This window comes from Ambystoma mexicanum, chromosome 9 (genome assembly GCF_040938575.1).
Source record: "Ambystoma mexicanum isolate Mex_15411 chromosome 9, UKY_AmexF1_1, whole genome shotgun sequence".
NCBI classification, from domain to species: domain Eukaryota; kingdom Metazoa; phylum Chordata; class Amphibia; order Caudata; family Ambystomatidae; genus Ambystoma; species Ambystoma mexicanum.
This window is the reverse complement of record NC_090931.1, coordinates 859412055-859433632: the sequence shown is the minus strand read 5'-3', so window position 1 is coordinate 859433632 and position 21578 is coordinate 859412055. Positions and strand designations below refer to the sequence as shown.

The 21578-nt window shown below is 43.7% G+C and overlaps 1 protein-coding gene across 2 annotated transcripts in view; it reads left to right on the top strand.

Moving 5' to 3' along the window:
- ABCA12 (ATP binding cassette subfamily A member 12) overlaps positions 1–21578 on the top strand; it is a 700854-nt gene that overhangs the window by 236100 nt on the left and 443176 nt on the right. For both annotated transcript variants that reach the window (XM_069615933.1, XM_069615934.1), the window contains exons 6-9: positions 1083–1271; positions 3633–3772; positions 5351–5463; positions 6741–6817. In XM_069615933.1, the coding sequence (XP_069472034.1) occupies positions 1083–1271; positions 3633–3772; positions 5351–5463; positions 6741–6817 (519 nt within the window). The remainder of the gene's footprint in view (positions 1–1082; positions 1272–3632; positions 3773–5350; positions 5464–6740; positions 6818–21578) is intronic.

Here is a 21578-nt window from a genome sequence, read left to right as displayed (position 1 = left end):
CAACGTAAAGATCTGGAGGGAGTGTATTTAGTGAGAGCCAGTTGTACATGACGTGGTCCTCGGCCCCAGACAGACTTATGAATGATGCAGAGGGTTTTGAATTTAATCCTTGCAGCAACCGGGCGCCAGTGGAGGGTTTTTAGGGCTGAAGAGATGCAGTCGCGGGGATCAAACCAGACACCTAAACTAGGGACCGCTTTTGATGGCTGAGGACAAAGTCCCCTTTATGGAGGCCAGAGGCTGTTGCACCAAGGAGAGGGAGAATCCTGGGAAGCAATTTGCTGAGAGGTAGTTTTTGCAAATCAGGATTTCCGTTTTTTTTGCAAATTCAATTCCACCTATTTGTATTCATCTACATTTTGACCTGCTCCATACAATGTATGAAATTGTCTGTGGGGATAAATGTGACAACTCTACAGCAGTGAAATGTGGTAGATTTATCATTAGGGTAGGGTTATACGACCTCTGGCTCTTCAGATGTTTTGTTATGCAACTCTCATCAACCCTAGCCAGCATGGTCAATGATGAGGGATCATGCAAGCTGTAGTCCGAAACCTCTGGAAAGCTACAGACTGAAGATCCTTGGTTCAGGATGCTATGGTATTTGTCAGAAGGTGATTTGGAAAAGTAACCCTGGGAGGGGCGCACAGTTACCTACATGCTCCTACATGGTGAGAGAGCACAGGAGGTGTAGTCCAACGCAAGTGGAGATCTACTGGTTGCAGACCCTTGTTTTAGGATGTCATGCTGCAAGTCAGTGGGTAATTGAGAAAGGTATCCCTGGCAAGGGCAAGCACATACCTACATGCCACCCCATCTTCACCCTGTACTGGAGTGCTGAGGTCATTTATGCATAAGCATCTGTGTGATTCATGATCAGTGCTGTTTGGCAGGTGAACTGGTCTCTATTGCCTCCCCATCTCATGCCACAAGGGGTATCATGGTTCATGGTACGGATATGCATATGTTGGTGAAGTGAATGGTCCTGCAGTGCTGTGGATGGTTGTAGCTGTTGGCTGTGCCAGTCTCTCTCCAGTCGGGCTTGTAAATAATATGTTGCATATCTGTATACTTTATTTCAGATTGCAGCTCAAAATTCACTTTCAGGGGTTCTCAAAATCCTACTGTGTAATCTAACATGGGGTTTCGTACCAGCGACTAATAATGACAGTGCCATACAGTCAGTGGGAAACATACTAACTGGCTACTGCACCTCCGACCAGTCCCTGATGGGAGCTACTGTACAGGAATTGAGCAATAACGTGCTGCCGGTGAGTGTTTTGGCCCTTGTTTCTCCTCTGTGGATCTGAGTTCTGCTACTGGCCTTCAAAATGTATTGAAAAAGAGAGTGTCATTATAAGAAATGGGTCTACATGACACATGCCTTTAGGGCCCTAATGTAGTCTACTTATTGTACTCCAGTGTACAAATATGGAGTCCATTCTGGCCTACACAAGAAAGCTCGCCTATAATCTACTCTCCTGTACTATTGTCCATTCTACTTTACCATTCTACGCATTACTGTCCACTTTTAGTCTCTTCTAAATTATGTCCTCTACTTTCCCACTCCTGCTTTCCTACTCCAATTGACTCATCTATAACGATATCTTCTCCTGTCTTGTCCACTCCAAACCACGCCAGTTTTCTCCAGCCTACGCAAGTCTACCCTCCTTTTCTCGGTTCAGTTCTATTTGACCTTAGTCAATTCATTTTGTTCTTTACCCCATCATTGGCTGTCCTATGCTATGCTGCTTCCATCTATTCAGCTAGCTTTCTATTGTTCTTATAATCATTTATTTTATTATGTTTTATTCTACTTTTCTATACTCTCCTCTTTTATATTCAGTTCAACACTGATTGTTATACATTCAAATTTATTTCTACTGATGTATTGTGTTATGTTTTTCTACTAAATCATACACCAGAGTACTCTATACTATTCTACTCCATACTTTAGCATAGTATACCATATTATGTAATAGAGTGCGCTTTGCTTTGGAACTTTATTTCCCTCTTCTTTACCCATGTGTACTACATTGTATGCTGCTATGCTAGATTTTACTCACCCCTACCAACATATATTATATTTTCTTCTACATTACTTTGCTTTTTTTTCCTTGTACTTTATGGACACTTTACTATGCTTACTGAATTGTAGTTTATTATATTGTAGTTTAACTGCACTGGTATATTCTCCTCTACATTATACTAACCTAACCCTTTCTCATGTATTATACATTACTTTATTTCCCTCTAAATTGTGTTCTATCAAGTTTCCTTTTTTTAATCAAACACTATATCGGTCCTGGGTACTCGAATATTCTCCGAACCACGCCCTGTTCTCTGCTCCTTGTCACCATTCCCCTTCGCACTTGAATCAGTGCACTATAGCAACGAATAAATACATAAAACACGTTGCTATATTGTAGTATATGTGTACTTTTCTACATTCTCTTTTCCTTTGATTTATCACTACTCTACCGTTTTTGCTTAAACTCAGTTTTATATTCTACTAGTCCACTTTAATGTTTCTTACTCTCCTCTAGACTTATCTTCCCTTTTGTACTTTATCATACTTACACACATTTTGCAATGTCATACTCTCTTACTTGATTATACTTTATGATAATCTACCATATTCTCCATGATTTCTCTCTACTGTATCCTGATTTACCTTGTTCGGTTGTACGCTATTCTACTATGATTTCTTTCTCTATTTTTATCATGTACATTACGTTACTTTATTTCCCTATAATGCACCATATTGTAGTGTATATATCTTTCAGATTACATTCTATTCTATTTTATTTTATTGTGCTCTTTAATCTGTTTTCCACCATATACTAGCAACTACGTCTATAGTATCAAGCTATATCACTTGCTAAAATGCCCCACCCCTCCGTCTGCAATATGCCCATGCTGTGTGTTGCTCAACCTTTCTCTAGTCCAGTTTTCTATATCCTAGATTATGTTTGTAATAGTATTGATGTGCTTGGTTTATGAAAACCGAATCCCAATAAAAGAAATGTATTACCTTTTCTGTAACTGTGCTATAGGCTGCTGTGTTCTGTGAGAGTCTACTCTGGAACATTATCATCTCCTCTCCTCCATGAAACACTTTTCTACTCAGATGTTTCCAGTTCTGCTCTACGCTCCCCTACTCTTTTCTGTTTCAATAATCTTAATTGAACTTCACCTTATTTCATCACTTTGTGCTGTAAGCTACTTGGTGATGTGTTGCTATATGCTTTGTTCATAGCGTCATGTCTACAACTTCCTGTTTATGTTTCACGAGAATTTTATTGGTTGAGTTCATCTTCATCAAACATTTACCAGATTAAAAACAGTTCTGATGGCCTAGACGGTGTTACCAATGTCTTAATTTGATGGCACCCTACTTAGCTCCACTTCACTTTATTATATTATACACAGAAAAAAAGGTTTTGGTATGTATTTCCATATGAATAATTATAGCCTTCATCTGAAAAATACTTTAACTTGATTGGCACAGAAGATGAAGTTAGCTAAAATGACGGTAAAAAGATTGTCTTTTCTAGATAGCTATGTGTTTTGAAAGTGTCTTTTATTTAAACTCTGTTTACAGTTTTGCTTTTCTTCTGTTATTCCTAAAGCTACTGGACGACCCTGAGAATCAGATCCTGCTGCTGTCTGGCCTATTCAGTGGCTTAGCAAAAATCAAGATATTCCAGAATGCCACAACTCTCTGGGATGCTTTATTTATTCTGCCTGAACTCTTCATCGATCCAAAAAGGTGCAAGGAAACACATCTGGTCTTTGCATGTTGCTTTGCGTGTATTGGCCACAACACGAAGAGTGTCTGTTTTGGCCGGAGCGGCATAGATCTTTCAAGGTGTTGTTGGCAAAAGCTATGTGGTTGTATGTGTTCATTACATACTCTCCACTTCATGTTGTCAATATCCATTTATAGGGGTGTGCGTGCTTGCTATAGGATTCAAATGATTAATCCAGGGTTGCTGTTCAGTGTGTGTATTCTTGTCAAATATTCCTCGACAAATATATCCAAAGGTTCTGCATTCATGATATATAGTATGTTTATTTTCCCACACATCTGAGTTTCTTCAATATTTGTATGTTAGGTACATGATTTGTATGGAGCCTAACTGTTTTTTATGATTGAATGAGAATGACTGTGTAGTACTGGTATATGGCTAAAATGATTGGTTCTAAGTCGAATGGTTGGTTTGTTGTGTAAATGATTGGCTCCCCGAGTTGTTGTTGTGGTCAAGGTTTGCATGGTAGGTGGGAAAATAGCAGAGTGCGTATGACTGACTCATCGTTTTTACACACATTCCATAGTTTGTATACATGCTTCAGAGTTTTTATAGTTGGTCGGGGTTTAAATGGCTCAGAGTGTGTATGAGTTGATGATTTGTATGAATGAGCCAGGCTTATTTCTGCATTAACTTGATTGCTGCAGTTCTTTTGGGAACTGAATTCGAGTGGCTGTTACAGACATCCATCCCTTCATTTAAACCGTGTTTTCTGGCATCTAATTCGGATTGCTAATATGAGAAATAGACCCTTTGACTGTAACACTGACCTTTGACTACTAATTAAGCTTACCAAGGTATTACTTTTCTTGCTCTGCTATTCCTGTGGAACATTGTCATAACTGTATTCTAATATCTTCTTGTTTTTGTATTTTCTGTATCTTTGTCATTTTTAGACTTTTGCACTTTACTTCACAACCTTGCTGTATTTTGCATGTTGTGGGGTGGGATTCATTTATTTTGTCCTGCAATGTGAAGGATTGCCGGACTTTAATTTTTCTGTCATTCTGGATAGTCATTGCAGATTCTTCCTTCGATGGTGGCTTTGGTTCTTGCTCAGTCTTTCTCTGTCCTCTCTTGTATATTGTCACCATTTCTTAAAATTGTACCAATTCATTATTTATTACAAAGCACTTGGTGTAAGTGCTATAGAAATAAATAAATAAAAATGTTGCGTTGTGCCACCTGTTGCCTTGAGAAGACCTTGGTTGGTTGTGAAACAACAGAATATTACAGTGTAAATGTGCCATTGCGCTGACTGAGCCATATTTTTACTTGAAGGGGGACTGGTATTTGTGACATATATATTGATTTCCAGACAGGGCAGTTTCCCCTGAAAGGCTGCAAAGATTGGGTCATGACTGTGTCTGTCCCAGCACTTCCCGCCTTTCAGCGGCTCCAGCCTGTTGAAAAATCTTACTGTTTTTTCCAATAAGTCCAATAAGTCATTCTGCCCTTGGGCCTCAGAGAGCACCCTTTACAATCGGCCTGGAAGTCGTGAAACTCAATCTGCTCTTATTGTCTTTCTAACTCTCCAGTGCCCTGCCACAAACCCTGAAGACCCTCAACCGCCAAACCAGAAGCGTCCGCATATTTCAAGACACTGAGGGCGTCGTGTCATGTCTAGAATACCCCCAGAACCTTGGACAAGGTAAACACTTATCTACAGCGCTTCACATGACTTGCATCTGAGCCAAGACAAGATAGGATAATGTATACATGAACAACTAAGGGGGAAAGTATGTATAATTACTCGACACCTGAGACCTGTTCATAGGAAATAAGCCTAGCCCATGCATGTTTGTAAATTGATTAAAAGCAGACATTAAACACGGATGAATCAACATGCAGTACTCTAATTAGGTATCAGGTGTGGGCTAGCATTCTTTAAAGGTACATTGTATGACCCCAGATCGCCTCTTCTTTTTGGTGTGTTTTTCCTTTTTTGTACTGTTTGTTTAAATTAGTTTGAAAGTGCTCTGTGTTTATTATGTTTATTTTTTATATGTGTAAATTTAAATCATAATATTGTGTAAGTTTAAGTGCACATGTTTTTATTTTCAAATATACCATTATTCATATAAGGAGCACGGGGTATTCCAAATTATTATGATCAGAAACCTAGAATCTAGGCAAACATTTCATGAGCAAAATATTGTGACAAAACAGTAACACATAATAAATGCATTCATTGAAGCATATCTTCATTGAATGGTAATGCGACACATTTTTAAAGTATTGCAAAAAAAGTATTACAAAAATTCTAAACTGCAGAAATATTTTTTTAAAATATTTTTTAAAAACACCAAATAAACCTTAGTGTTACAGTACATAAAGAAATGATAGAGTACACATTAAATGTAAGTTACTTTAAAGTTGACTATATTTTCAAGCAGGAGGAGCCTGTAACACCAAATTCCCAATTTTCCATTCCTAACTAAAATGAAACACATTTCAATAAATATATTATATTTGGGTTATTTTAATACAACTGTATTTTAAGCATTTATTTTTACTTTTTTTTGATTTTTTACCACATTCTTATTGTATGAATGAGATTTGTGGGCCAAAAGTTAGGTTGGATATTTGGGAACCTGTAACGTTATGTATGCACTGGTGGTTACAAAAAGCAAATTAAAAGCTAAAGAGGCTGTTTTCTCTTTTTTGATTTTCACGATGTATTGACCACGAAATAACTATGTTTTTGATGTTTGTTTCGTGGGTGGAAAGTATATATTTCATAATGCTCTAGGGTAGGGCCCTTAAAAACAAAGCTAATGCTGCTTTTGCTTAACTATTTTGGAGAACCTTTCCCAAATGAATAGCATGTTAATTATTCAAAAATGATCTTAAACTCATAATGAGCAGGCTATGTTTCCATTCATTTTGTCATACATTTTGAATTATGTGCTTTTTTTGTTGTTGCAGCTAGTAACAGTACTAACAAGACATCAACCAGCACGTCCACCGGTGAAGATCTCGGAGGCTGTATGTCCTTGCTCCAGGTGAAAATACCATACATTTAATTCCATTGTTTGTATCCTCAGATTTTGCCAAAGCGCTGAACATTAGGTGAAACAACAGTACAAACAAATGAAATAGATGAGCTAAAATATTGACAGAGCACATACGTTGCAAATTGTCGAGTAGATAGTTTTTCAAAGCAGCACAGAACAGATGAAAGGAAGTGGCAGAGTGAATGGAAGGGGGAAGAGAATTCCAAAATTCAGGGATGTTTAATGAAAAAGAGAGGAAACAGGATGAAGCACAGGGTGGTCTAGAACAGAACAAAGGTAGAGGTGTTGAGAGCGCAACTGGCGTGTCGAGGTATAACAGGAGATAAGAAAAGCGAGATGGAACAGGGCAAGATCATGAAGGTATGTGTAAAGTATACTAACAAAATTAAATAATAGGCGAGTTTTGAAGGAAGGCAGGGAGGCAGATCGAAGCTGAGACAATATAGATGCACGAGCAAGGAGAGAAAGCATGACACGAAGGGAGGAATTAAAGATAGAAAGAGGAGGAGCAAGATGAGAATCTGGAAGGCCAAGACGAAGGGATGAGCAGTAGTCCAGTCTGGAAAAGACAAGAGCAATGAAGTTTAATAGCACGGCGAGATAGAAAATGACCAGCGCAACAGATGTTACATAATGATAGCGACAGATGTGATCGGTGGTGGAGATGTGGCTAGAGAAGGACAGAGAGGGATCAAAAGTGACACCAAGATTACAGGCAGTGGTGGAGAACGGGGGAAAAGCAGGCGGGAACAAGAAACCAGTATGGTAAGCAGAGGGAGATCGAGTTGAAGCAGGAAGGAAGACAAGTTCAGTTTTGGCCGGATTTAGGTTGAATAAATGAGAGTGCATCCGGTGTTTGATGGCAGAGAGTACACTGTTACATTAGCCTGGAGAATATCGGAAAAAGAGGAGAAGGAGAAGGACAAATGAGTGTCCTTCGGGTATGTATTAAGTGCAGACCTAGCTTCAGGAAGCACTTGAGCACTTTATAAGCCATGGGGGGAAGTACACAGCAAAGGAAGCAGATCACAAGGGATCAATAGAAGGGAGTGGAGAGCTAACAACAGGGGGTGGGGGGCTGGACAGTTTGGCAGCAGGTGATCTACAAGCACCAAGGTTAGGAGCAGTGGGGGACAGAGCGCCCGGTCTCATGTACATGTGCGTTCTTGAGAGGGGACTGAAAGATGTGCCAGTTCTGCTTCCCTCAAGAACTACTGTTTTGTCCTTAGAGGTTGTTACAGTTTTTAAATGATGTTTTCTCATGTTGAATGCTACTGACTGGTGTAAGCACATTTTCTGCAAAGTGAATGGTACAGCAGGACTCAATATTGAATACTGGAAGGTACTTAAGTGGAAGGCATATCACAAGCGGTTGAGTGCCCATTTACAAAACGAGCGGCCAGATGATGTGACTTGCAGGTCACCTTATTCTCAAAGGAACCTGCTTGCTGAAGGAGAGCTGGTCTTTGAGCGCAAGTACCTTGCAGCCCACACCTCAATTTGAAGCTCTTGGACATGCACTGACACTTGGGTATGCATTTTCCCTCTCTGCCCATCTGAGTGCATGTGTGCATTGCAGATTGCCCCCAGAAGTTCAATGTATCCAGAGCCCTCGTTCTCCCTAGGCTCGACTACTGCAAAGAGCCTCTTCCTCAATCTGCCTCTTTCCTCCCTTGGCCCCCTTCAACTAATCCACAATAGGACTGCAAGACTTATCCTTGGCCACAAGCCCAGGGACCGCATCTCTCCAGCACTAAAATCTCTCCACTGGCTCCTGCTGACTGCAGAGATCACATTCAAGACCCTTTGCATCATCCACAAGGCTGTCTGGGGTTTGGGACCTCTTTACATCCAATTTTCCCTCCCGAAATACCTCCCGGCCAGTCTCTTTCGGTCCTCTTGCTCCAACTCTCTGCAAGTCAAACGCTTCTCCAAGCAGAGAGTGGGAGGTAGATCCCTTTCTTAAGCTGGATCCTCCCTCTAGAACGCATCCCTCCCACCCTCAGACTTGAGAAGGATCTTCTTAAGTTCCAAAAACTGCTCAAGACTTTCCCTTTCTCCTCTTCCTTTCCTCTCCCCCTCCTGTGCTAGCTCTCACTCTGCCACTGTGACTAGGGCATGGTCCCTTCAGAGTCCTACAGGGACTAGACCACCCCCTACCAGTCCCTCCAGCAACCTATGCCAGCACTAGCCGTCTGGCACCCTTTCCTGGACTAGCCCAACTTGGTCAACCATGTCTGTCCACCGCACTCATTCTCCCCTTCCCCCTTTTTGCCCTGGCTCTTGCACTTCTCCCTCTAGCCCCCAACCCCCTTGCATTTACCACCTTGTCAAGCACTTGCACAGTTGGATTGTCACAAGGCCAATATAACCATTTTTATTGTTCTACTTTTGTGATTCCCATGCCCCCCCCACCACCCCATCTTGTCTTGTGGAGTCTGGAAACACTTGTGTATAGGCACCGTACAAATGTCCAATAAATAAATAAATTGAAAGCCTAACACAGAACATGAAACATGAAATGACATTTTTATTTACGGGCCTGTTTTAGGGCAGGAAATGTAACAAAAGAATAGAAAGCATTATTCTGTGTATGAGCATTTGTTTTTCTGGTAATGTCAGGGTCATGAGGAGGGTGGGGGTGCATCTTACCTCCACACCTTCTCCTATGCCCGGCATACAATAGAACAGATAATACTTGGGAAATAATTGAAAATAATGGTTGCACTTTGCACCCCCCAACCAAAGCATTTCCAACTAATGCATATTTTTCGCTATGGGCAAACAGCATGCACAAAGCTATCAGCGCATGTATTTCATTTATGTTTGTAAATTGTCCTTGACTCAAATTGTATTATTTTCCCCTACTTGCGTCTGCAGTTTACACACACAAGTAAAGACATATTCTGTTAACTGGGGCCTTTGTGTTTTCCTCCATTGAAATGCAATGACACACTAAGAAAGCAAGGGTACGGTTACCTATTGCATCAACAGACATCCAGGATGTGGTCTGTTACTGAAGTTGTTGCCAGTGGGGGGGCGGGGCGTGGTTCACAGTGTGCTCCTGCAAGATTCATTAACGATACACCTAAACTGCAACCGTCACTAAAATCAGACACTGGAGACAGGTGGCAGATTCACTGTGCCTTGTGGTGAGCAGGAACCAAACGTCCGCACACCGAGAGGCAGCGCGGCAGAGCAAAGCAGAGTGAATTCCATCCCAGCGGGGACTGTGGCAAGATGGCAGCCCCTGTAGGTGCCGAGGCAGCGGGCTAAGCGTAGGGCCTATGGAGTGGGGTGGGTGAGAGGGGACAAGCCCGGAGAGGCAGAGGAGGCAATTGCAGCAAGGCGGCGATCCTCTGTGCTGCTCCAGGGAGCGCTGACAGGCTCGGAGCAGCACCCGACACCCGCCGGAGAGACAGCAGCCGATCACCAGCAGCAATTGATGCCTGCTGGCAGCTGCAGGCACCAACAGGTGGGAGAAATAGCAGCCCACGACTGGGCCTGCAAGTGAGGCGCTGGGAAGGTGAGCCCCAGCAGGAAGTCCCTAGAGAGACCTGCAGGCCCAGATTTGCCAAACAAAAGAAAAAGGGGAAAAAAACAAAAACAGAAGTGAAGAGTCCTGAGCTATGGTGCTTGGTTGGGGCTGCTGTGATGGATGGCATACAAAGGGATATATTACTAGACCTGTTCAGGGCAGAAGATGATATGGAAGCTGCGGAGCAGAGCATTATGAGAGCGGGAGCAGCAGCCCAAGATCTAACAAAGTTAAGGCAGAAGTGAATAGCGGGTTGGGAAAGACTGGGCAAGTTCAACTACGCCAGGTACACTGAAAAGTTACACGACGCGGGGGGACAAAACGAGAAGGCTGCAGGCCTGGCTTTGCCGGAGCGAGGTAAAGCGGGAAATGATTTGCTCTATCAAAGATGACTGGGGCATCATTCAGAGAACACAAAGCGAGATTAATGACACCTTTCTTAGATATTATAGCTCTTTGAATGGATTACCACTGGGGACTCCGATCTTGAGGAGGCCTTGTTACTGATTAAGCTGCCTCGCCTGAGCAGAGTGGCGGCAGAAGAGCTAGACGCCCCGATCACTGTTGAAGAATTGCAGGCTACGATTATAACATTGCCTACTGGCAAAACTCTTGGAGCGGACGGCCTGCCGGGCAAATTCTGTAAGGAGTTTGCGGATGGATTGGCCCTGACGCTCCTTGAGATGCTGCGAGAAGCATATGAGTTTGCCGTGCTCCCCCTAAGCTTGAGGGAGTCAATTATTATAATTAAACCCTATCAACCACAGTTGGAATGTGGCTCCTATAGACCCCTGTCCATGGTAAAGCAGCACAAAATAAAATACTCACTGACTTACGGGCGAATACACTGAGGGGCTTGATCGGGAGCCTAATACATTCAGACCAGAGCGTCTACACCACATAATCGATAGAACCAAGTCCCTGGGGCAGCACTATGCTGTGGCATCATTGGACGCTATCAAAGCGTTTGATTCTGTTCATGGGACTGGCTGTATGCCACCCTGCAACAGTTTGGCATTGGACGTGGATTCCTGCGGTGGATTAAAGAGGTGTACAACGCACCCAGGGCCAGGGTAAAAACAGGCTGCTGTATCTCAAAGGGATGGGAGCTTAAAAAGGGTACCAGGCAGGGCTATCAGCTGTCCCCACTGTTCTTTATTTTTGCAATGGAACCGATTGTGGCATTTCTTAGAGGGGGAATATGTGGATGCAGGCATACAGATAGATGGGGTGATGCACATGATTGGATGTATGCAGACGATATGCTGCTCTACGTGCGGCAGCCTGAAGTCAATCTGCAATATATACTATACATGCTGGACCATTTCACTGAACTCTCAGGTATCACCATTAGTCGAGAAAAATCGGGTCTGTTCTGGCTGGCAGGTTTGTGGGGTAGATTAAGTGAGCAACTCTGGGCCCTGTAATTAAAGTGGTCCACTGACAGCTTTTGATACTTCGGTGTTGACATCTATCATGATTTCAAGACCGAGCACGAACGCAACACACAGGGTGCCCTGGAGAGAGTGACAAAATCAATGAACTTTTCTGGTAGGTTGCCTCTATCGATTATGGGCAGGGAGGCGATTCTAAAGATGGTGGTTCTCCCCCAGTTACGATATTATTTTGTGAATGTTGTACCATATAACATACCCAAGCAGTTCTTTTGAAAATTGGATACTATGCTTAAGGGATATCGTATGGAGGGGGAGCAGGCACAGGATGCCTTTAAGCACTCTCCAGAGGGTCTATGAAGCCAGGGGGATCAGGGTGATATATTTCCTAGCAGGACAGTTGCAGTTTATAGTTGGCTGGCTAGCAGACAAACCAACGCTGGACACCACACTCTTACAGCCGAGTATAGGGCACTATTATTTGAAGGAGGTCTTGTGGGTGCATGAGTCACATCTTGATCAGCCGCCTAGTGTTGGGAGTGGAAGATCCCTGTTCCCCGCATATCCCTCTAGTTGCTATACTGGCAGGGAGGCCGCAATATGTAAGGGGAGTCTGTATACACTGGGAAAGCATCAGAGTTGCTACTGTGGGCGATCTGCTCCAAGACGGGAAACTGATAGACTTCAAGACACCGGCAGAGCAGTCCGGTATACACAGGAGGTAATTTTTGTGGCATTTGAGTCTAACACGCACACTGAAAAAGTGATGGCTGGAACTCCGGGAGGGCCTAGAAGGAATAGTGGGCTAGAAGCAATATATGACATGTCCGAGGGTGGACACGTGGTGTCCAGTCTCTACGAGGTTCTCTTGGACAATTTACATGCTTTGGACCTAGTTGAATGGGCAAGGGCAATGCTGTACCCAAAATGAGTCTCTAGGAATGCGAGACTAAAACTCTAACTGCACATAACTCAGAGAGCATACTTGATACCCTGCAAGACCTCTCGGTTCAAGGGGGCGGATAAACAACATTGCCCCAGATGTATGGAGGAAAAACGCAGGCATGCTGCACATGTTCTGGTCTTGCCGGAAAATTCATGGGTCCTCGGCATAGATTGCAAACATAGTGTCTAGGGGAGGGGTAGCCTTGGATATGGGGTCCCCAGAGGCATATCTGTTAGGGGTGTTCCTGCACAAACGTGGTACAAAGCACATTGCTAAAAGAAAGGACCACATGTACGTAATGGCCGATGCACGATACCAATGTCCTGGAAGTCGGCAGATGGCCCTAAAGTGAAGGCGTGGTGGAAAGATTTGCAGAGATGAGCTTAGGCTGAGACTGTGGTTTGGCATAGGGCAGTGTACCTAAGACTCAGGGAAACGAGTGAGGATGTCACATCATTGAACGTACTGCACAAACAGTGTTTGCACCTCTAGACGATGCAGCTGTGGTACCAGAACTGCATTGAAAAGAGATAATTTGTGTAGAAATGTTGACGCCAGAAGGCAATGCAATGTAATATTCATGGGGACGGTGTGCTTAACTAGAATGGAAAGGAATTGTTTACGTGTTATTGGTGGTTGTGGGTGGGGTGCATATGAGAGGGGATTTGATGTTTTGGTTTTACTACGTCACTAGTGATGCCGAACTCTCATATGCATATGTTGTAATGAAAATGGTTAATCACTTTTTTTTTTTTTAAGTTGTTGCCAGTGGAACAAGGAGACCAGGGTTCCAATCCCAATTATTCCCCCACATGACCAAAGTGTGCGCTCCACTGGAAGCATTTTATTTTTTGCCTTCGTACCCTTATCTATCCAAAATAATCTCAAATTCTATATCATCATTTGAGATTATTTTGAAAGGGTTTAATAATACCGTGTACTAAGCAGTATATGAGAACCGAACACTGACTGGTTTGTTTTTCTTCTGATATGGGTTATCTGTACAGCTCTTTTATAATCCAAAAGTGCAATTGGAAAGGTTTGGGCAGCATGCTGATCTCTAGGTTAAAAGCCGTTCAAGTCCAGTGGCCAAGAACAATCATAGACTGACCGGAAAAATCAGTGCACCCAATGCCGTTCCCAAAACGATCACCAAATTCAGACTTTAAAAAGTATTAATCGAGTTATTTTTATTACAGTTGAGAATAACTTGGATGAATTATCGTTTATTGTACATTTAATGATTATGGGCCTCATCACGAGTTGGGCAGTAGCCCTTAAATGCAGTTGTAACGCTATTACTGCCGCATTTAAGGGTCCACCCAATCACTAGTCTGGAGGCATTTACCCCCAGCTGTAAGCTGGAGGTAAATGCACCAACTATTGGGTGCAATTAGCCGGGTGGCGGTAACGCTAGCAGCCCGGGCAGTTGTCAGGATATTGCCCAAGTCATGATGAGGCCCTATGTATTGAAATGTAAATGATGTATTGTTTTGAAAAAGTTCCAATTGAACGGTATACAAAAAAATAAGTATACAATGAGGCAGGGGGTCTTAGAGCAGATTCAGGATTTGGTAAGGCCTTCTTAAAGGATTTTAAACAACCTGGGGCCAGATTACAGAAACCTTGCACCGGTGCAAGTGCAAAGTTTGCACGGTATTAGAACTAGGGAAAAGTTTGCCCTATTTTTAAAAACACTGGGACACATTAAAAAAACATTGCACCTCGACAAGTGCAGTTTGGCATATTAAAAGCACAAGGGTTACAATTGCCCTAGTGCTAAACAGATACATTTTTGATGCATTTTTGCATTAGGGCAAAGTTTACCCTAGTGCTAATACCATTCCATATTAGCACAAGGGCAACCGTCGCCCTGGTGCAAAAATGTAGTGAAAATGCATCTTTTTTGCACTAGTGCAATTTTTGCCCTGTTGCTTTTAATATGCCAAACTGCACTTGTCGAGGTGCAATGGTTTTTTAATGTGTCCCATTGTTTTTAAAAATAGGGCACACTTTACCCTAGTGCTAATACCGTGCACACTTTGCACTTGCACTGGTGCAAAGTTTCTGTAATCTGGCCCCTGGAGACAAATCCCCAAAACTCACAAAGTATCTAATAAACATGTATCCCAATTAAAAGAGCTAGTATTGGTTTCTGATTTATTTAACACAACCTTATTTTATATAACAATAATATGTATAGCAATGAGGCCTATGATGGCTGTTTATATTAATATTATTTTATAAAACAAGGTTTTATTAATTAAAGCTGAAATTAGAATGTTCTTAAAAATAGTGTTGCTATTGTTATACCCTTTAAATGTAATGCTTGAAAAATAACATTGAGAATAATAGTGAAGTATTTTACAGTATTTCATAATTATTCATGCTCAACCATTCCCCCTGTCAAAAAACTATCCAACTCCCCACAGCACTTTTGCCTGCACCCTTTTTTGCCTGCACCCTTGTCTGACTCACCCTGAACAAAACCAAGAATTGCAATCATCTCCAACAGTATTCATGTTTGGAAACACCACCATGTCACCACCATATTACCGTACCTTCATTGCAGTGCGCCGCTCTTCTGCTTCCATCCCGTTTACCATGACTCCCTCCCATTGTCACTCCTCAACATCGCTCACCTTATTTTGAAATGTTCTTTATCTTCAACATCTAACTGTAACTTTCAACTGGAAAATTACCCAGAGCACTAAGTGCTGTTTTGCTGATTAAAAGATAATATTTAAATGTGTAATTACTCATAAGTGTTGTATAGACTATGCTTAGAAATTGGGATAAATGTTGTTGTTAATTTGAGTTGTTAAAGGTCACACTGCTGAACTCCTTAAAATAGCATCAACATTTCAAGTCACAAAATGTTTAGTGTATGATCTATAGTTGTTTGGAAGTTTTATACCAAAGGGTATGTGGTTAAAAATCAAACTCAGAAAACAAATACGTTTTACTGGGAATTGTGCAGCAGTTTACGTGTTATGTGGCAGTACATTATTATTTTTGTACTTCTATTTTCGAAAAACAATAAACACATCTACACCAAGTGTTACATACTCTACTAATTGCAATACACTTTGAAGACCTTAAGCATATTAAACATGTAACTTCTTTGAAGGCATCATGAAGCAAGACACAGACAACAGATTCAAAGTAAAATGGTTTAATAAATCAAATGTCAGTATAATAGAAGGCCTAACTTGCCCTATGCTAAGGTGGGATTTCCCTACCTGAAATGAAACTAATGAAAGTCTGAGTCAAAGAGTTCAACTTAAAAGTCTGTCTGTGTTCAAAACCTATGTTTGCCCTCACAACTAAAGCTAAACAACGTGTAGGGACGTTAATAATCAAAGAAATAGTGCTCAACATAATGTTCTGAGCTTCGTCTAGCTCTTAACTTCCTCTTCAGCTCCCCTTCCTCAAGTTCAAGAAAGTTCCATAAAAGTCTCAAGATTACCTTGCTCAAGTCCAAACAGTTGCACACAATCCTCGGGGTTCCCTTCCCCAAGTTCCAAGCTAGAGAGTAAAAAAGAAAGGGATCTTGGGGCTCCGTCCTCAAGACAGCGTTTTGCAGTTCATCAAGTCTCAGGGTTCCCTTCCCCAAGACTTCAACGTAGCAACCAAGGTTTGTTTCAGTCTTTCAAAGTTTAACTTGATTCTAGGTCAAGCTGACCCTCATTCTGGTTTTCGTCACGTCACGATCTCCCTAAATTCCAGAAGCTCCTCAAGACCTTCCTTTTCTCCTCCTCTTTCCCTCTCCCCCTCCGTTGCTAATGCCCCCTGCCATTGGGGCTGTTTTCCTGGTCCCTTATGAGTCTTACTGGGGCCAGGCCCTCTTTGACCAATCTCCCCCAAAACCCATATAACCAGCACTTGCCCTTGAACACCCTTTCCTGCCTAGCCTACTTAGTCTGGCACCCCCCCACTCGCACTAGTTGACCCCCACCTCTGTTCCCCTGGCATTTACCCTCTTGGGCACCCTTTAGCACTTATCAGGAGGTAATGTTGTGCACACCTCTATGGATAAAAAGTTATACAGAGTGTTGTATTTGTGGTGTAAGACTGGATTATGGGTTCTGGGGAGAAAATGCAGCTCTGGCACAAGAAGCTGCTATTGTTAATCAAGAGCAAAGTAGTGTCCTAATTGGTGGACACTCCCGTCCCATGCACACTAAAGATACACTCAGTCAAATGTTACCAATATTTAGATGTACACATAACAAAATTTGATTCTGACAAATGTCAGAATTTAATCAGTGATTTAAAAAAAAAAGAACAACAATAACAAAAATAAACACAAGATGATTTAAAGAGCTCAACACGTTTCGGGGCTAGGATCCCATCATCGGGAGCAGTTAAACTGATTTAACAAAACAATTTTTCTTCTTCATACTTCAAGCTTTGTGTGCATCTGCAGAGTTAGTACAAAGGGTACATTTAGTCTAGGAATCGTTTAGAGCAATAGAATATCACATTCATCATTGGACCAGGATCTGTAAACAAACGTATTTCCTAACGTGGCGGCCAGCATTACGTCGAGCGTGAGTCCACGCGGGTGAGCATCTCTTTTGACCTTATCTAACAGCTTCTTAAACCTTGGAACCTTGTTAATGTCACCTAATCCATACAGGTTCCCCTGCACATCTAATTGAACTATCAGATGTGGCATCCTCCAGGGTGGATCTCAATAATATAAACTAATCCAATACTGACAGGATAACCTCTATGTGAGTACCTTCTTTCTTCCTATGTCTATAATTTACATTATTTCCTGTAACAACATCAGTCCCCGAATAGTACTTTACAATGAGAAATATGTTTGTTTACAGATCCTGGTTTGCATTATTACATTGAAGATTGACATGCCCCTGTGGCATCGCACCTATTCCTTATTTCGCCTGCGAGAAACCTCAGTCTTAAGGTAGGCAGAACCCCCTATAATGTTACCATTCATTAAGATAAAGAACAGTCAATAGCTAATATTCACACATATCATAATAGGTGGAGTGCGAATTTGGAACATATGCAGATCCCGTCAGAAAAGTCCTCCATTTGATGAATCTTACACTCACAAGAACGGTATTGATCCATCACAGCATTCTGCAATCAGGCATCTCTTAAATGATTGTGAAACATTCCTTTCTCTTGGTAACAATTTGAGCAAAGTGCCTACAAAAAATAAAAGGTAAAAACACATTCCTGGCCTCGTTTGGTTGTTTGCCGAACGTACTTCTGCCCAAAAACGGATACATCAAAAGAAAGGGCATCCGTTAGCTAGATACCAAAATAACAAGGTGTACAAGTTGTGTCAGACAACTGTTGGGCTGCTACATTGTTGATTGTTGTAGAATAAAGAAAAACCTTCAAAATGTCAAAGCATGATGTTAATTATGTTCCGACATAGTTTATTTACAATTAATTCCATTTAGATGAAAGTATGCTGGCACGCCTGTCGGGTCGCCCACATCGTTGTGTGGGTGGGCCTCCGTTGACGCCCCACGGACATGACGCCCTAGACGTGACGTCAGGGGAAGGAGAGGGACGGGAACGTGAACGGGGGTTCGGCAGTTCCGCTGATGTAAGAAATAAAGTGAGAAGCACTGCGCATCGGCTCCTGTGTTTTTCTTGCCACGTGAGCGCGCACGCCCACGGGGCCAGCACTTCAGGCAGAAGTGCAACACTGCGACGAGCAGGTACGGGCCCCGCCAAAGCCGCGTCGAGGTCTGCAATCGGCAGTTCAGCGTGTCGGCGCGCCTCGGCAGCGGTAAGCTGCACTCAGCGTTTCCCCGCCTCCCGCGTGACAAAAGGCCCAGAAGAAGCACACGGGCCCCCGCGCTTCCGCCTACAGAGGAAGCGCACACTGATAAGGCAGGCTTGTGGCAAACGACATCTATGCTGCCCTGTCTCCCTCGTGACAAAAGCTCGGGAGAAACACACGGGCACTGCGCGTCCGCCTCCTTGACGACGGAGGGGGCGCACGTGCACGCAAGAAACCTGGTGGATTTCGGGAGCAAGGGGAAGAACGCAGGAAGGCCATCCCCACACCACACGCTGAAGGGCACAGCGCTCCGTTTCCCTGCACCACGTGATACCAGCCAGGAGCGTGGGGAAGACAAGCACCACATTCACCCGCCCACACACGGGTACATCTTTGGTCTGTAGTCATGTCAGACACGGCAAGCACCACGGCATCCTCTTCTGGAGGGGCGGGAACAGCGGCAACTGCACCAGGAAATGCGGACACGGTGCAAGATATCGGCCAACAGGTACAAAATGAGAGAGGGGCATCCCAAGTCATGCATATGCCCAACCCCTTTGAAATACGGGACACTTCAAACCTGGGACCCAGATGGAACATATGGCTCCGAGATTTTAAATTTTACACCGGCGCCATTGGGCTAACGGATGACACAAGGCTAAAAAACACACTGTTCATGGCAGTGGGATCTGCGGTAAGAGACATTGCAGGAGAACTGTTAAATGTTGACACAGTCACATATGGGGAGCTACACGCCAAATTATCAGAATACTTCGCGCCACATACAAATGTCGACTATGAACGTCACATGTTCCACATAACCAGACAAGAGAAAGGGGAGTCAATAGACAATTTCGTAATGCGCCTCCGTATTAAACTCAAACACTGCGAGTTCCATAGATACTCCAACGAAGAAGCGCTCAGGTCACAAGTGATAGCGGGGTGCCTCTCGCAACCATTTCGCAAGCAACTCCTACAGAAGCAAAGGTCGCTAGAAGAGATCTTAGCGCTGGCCCACATGGAAGCTGCGGTGGACTCTCAATTGGACAGTCTGGGTAAGGTGACCCTACAACAACACAGTGAAAACACCGAATCGATCAACAAACTGCACACCCACCCCGCTCAAGGAAACAAACACCTCGGAGCCACAAGCTTCAAATGCGGATAAGAATACCCACACACAGGGCAATGCTCGGCGATAGGACAAAAATGCGCCGCGTGTAGAGGAATGGATCACTACAGGGCCATGTGCAAGAACGCACCGACACACACACCACCTAAACAGCGAAATCAGGACAGACGCCGATACACTCGTCAGAGCCCCCCCAGATCATTGGGAGACAGCGAAAGAAGGCACAACAGGAAAGAAGACAGCGACCGCAGAAGCCGATACACCCGGGAAGACAAACGCTCATCAGAGGACACAAGACGTTCACACAGACGGCGATTCGTACCATACGTGGAAACACGGTCCCCCACCAGCAGTGACTCCCCATCATCAGAGGATGATCAAAGGAGCAAAGGTTACGTGTGGGCCTTAAAGGACAATACTGCGGCGACTCAGCACAGTCCCATATTGACACTTCAAGTGAATGATACCCCAGTGAAATTTCTCGTAGACACCGGAGCGACGGTCAACATCTTAAGCGAACGAGCATACCAATCACTGGCCACGCCACCCAAAATCAAGAAAGCCACAGTAGACATATATCCCTATGGCTCCACTACCCCTCTGCCATGCAAGGGCATGATCATGGCATGGTGCACCCACAAAGAACACACAGCCAAGATTCCGTTATACATCCTGGACACGGAGGCCAACAGCGGATGCATTTTGAGTTTCCGGACAGCAGTAAACATGGGCCTAGTGCACATTTTATACCAGTAGATGGCCCACAAGTACTTTCCCAAACCGGAAGCAATCGAAAGTTCATTTCCGAAACTCTTCACCGGCCTCGGCAAATTGCGAAACAGGAAAGTTCATCTCTATATAAATCCTCAAGTCAAACCTGTGGCCCAACACTATCGAGGAATTCCATTCAATATCCAACGCCAAGTGGAAGAGAAGCTGGATAAGCTCATCAAAATGAATGTCATAGAACCCGTGTCGGGTCCGACACCCTGGGTATCTCCCATCGTCCCCGTTCCCAAGAAGTCACCTGAAGGATCCATACGCCTATGCATAGACATGCGCAGAGCCAATACCGCCATTGAAAGGGAGCGGCATCAGGCACCCAGGATCACCGACATGATCCACCTCCTTCACGGCGCGAGAGTCTTCTCTAAATTAGATCTCACCAAGGGGTATCACCAAATTGAAATCGCGCCTGAATCCCGATATATCACCACCTTTGTTACCCATCTTGGACTCTTTCAGTACAAAAGACTCAGTTTTGGTATTTCCTCGGCTGCTGAAATTTTTCAGGAGGAGATTCACAAGGTGATCAGGCACATCCCCAACTGTCTAAATTATTCGGACGACGTCTTAGTCTACGGCAAATCACAGGAAGAACATGACGTGGCGCTACACAGAGTATGCCAGGCGCTAGATGGTGCAGGACTAACCCTGAACAAACCCAAGTGCGAGTTTTCAAAAGGATCCCTGCGATTCTTCGGGCACATCTTTTCTGACAAAGGTATGAGGCCTGACCCAGAAAAAGTTGAGGCCCTCAACTCGGCCTCGCCCCCTGTAAACACCACAGACTTAAGGTCGTTCCTGGGCCTAGCCAGTTACTGCTCCAGATATCTCAAAGACTATGCCTTTGTCAGCAACCCGTTACGCTTACTCACCCGAAAAGACACGCCATTCATATGGTCACAAGAATGCCAAGCAGCGTTTGAGGCAATACGAAAGGCCATATCACAAGCTGAGGACAATGCATACTTTGATGCCAGCCGTGACACCAAACTTATCGTGGACGCCAGCCCAGTCGGACTCGGTGCCATACTGACCCAGAAAGTCCCCAGGGAGCCACACATCACACACGTGGTAGCATATGCCAGCCGGAGCCTGACGACCACAGAACAGGCCTACTCGCAGGCGGAAAAGGAAAGCCTGGCGGTCGCCTGGGCTTGCAAATACTTCCACCTCTTCCTGTTTG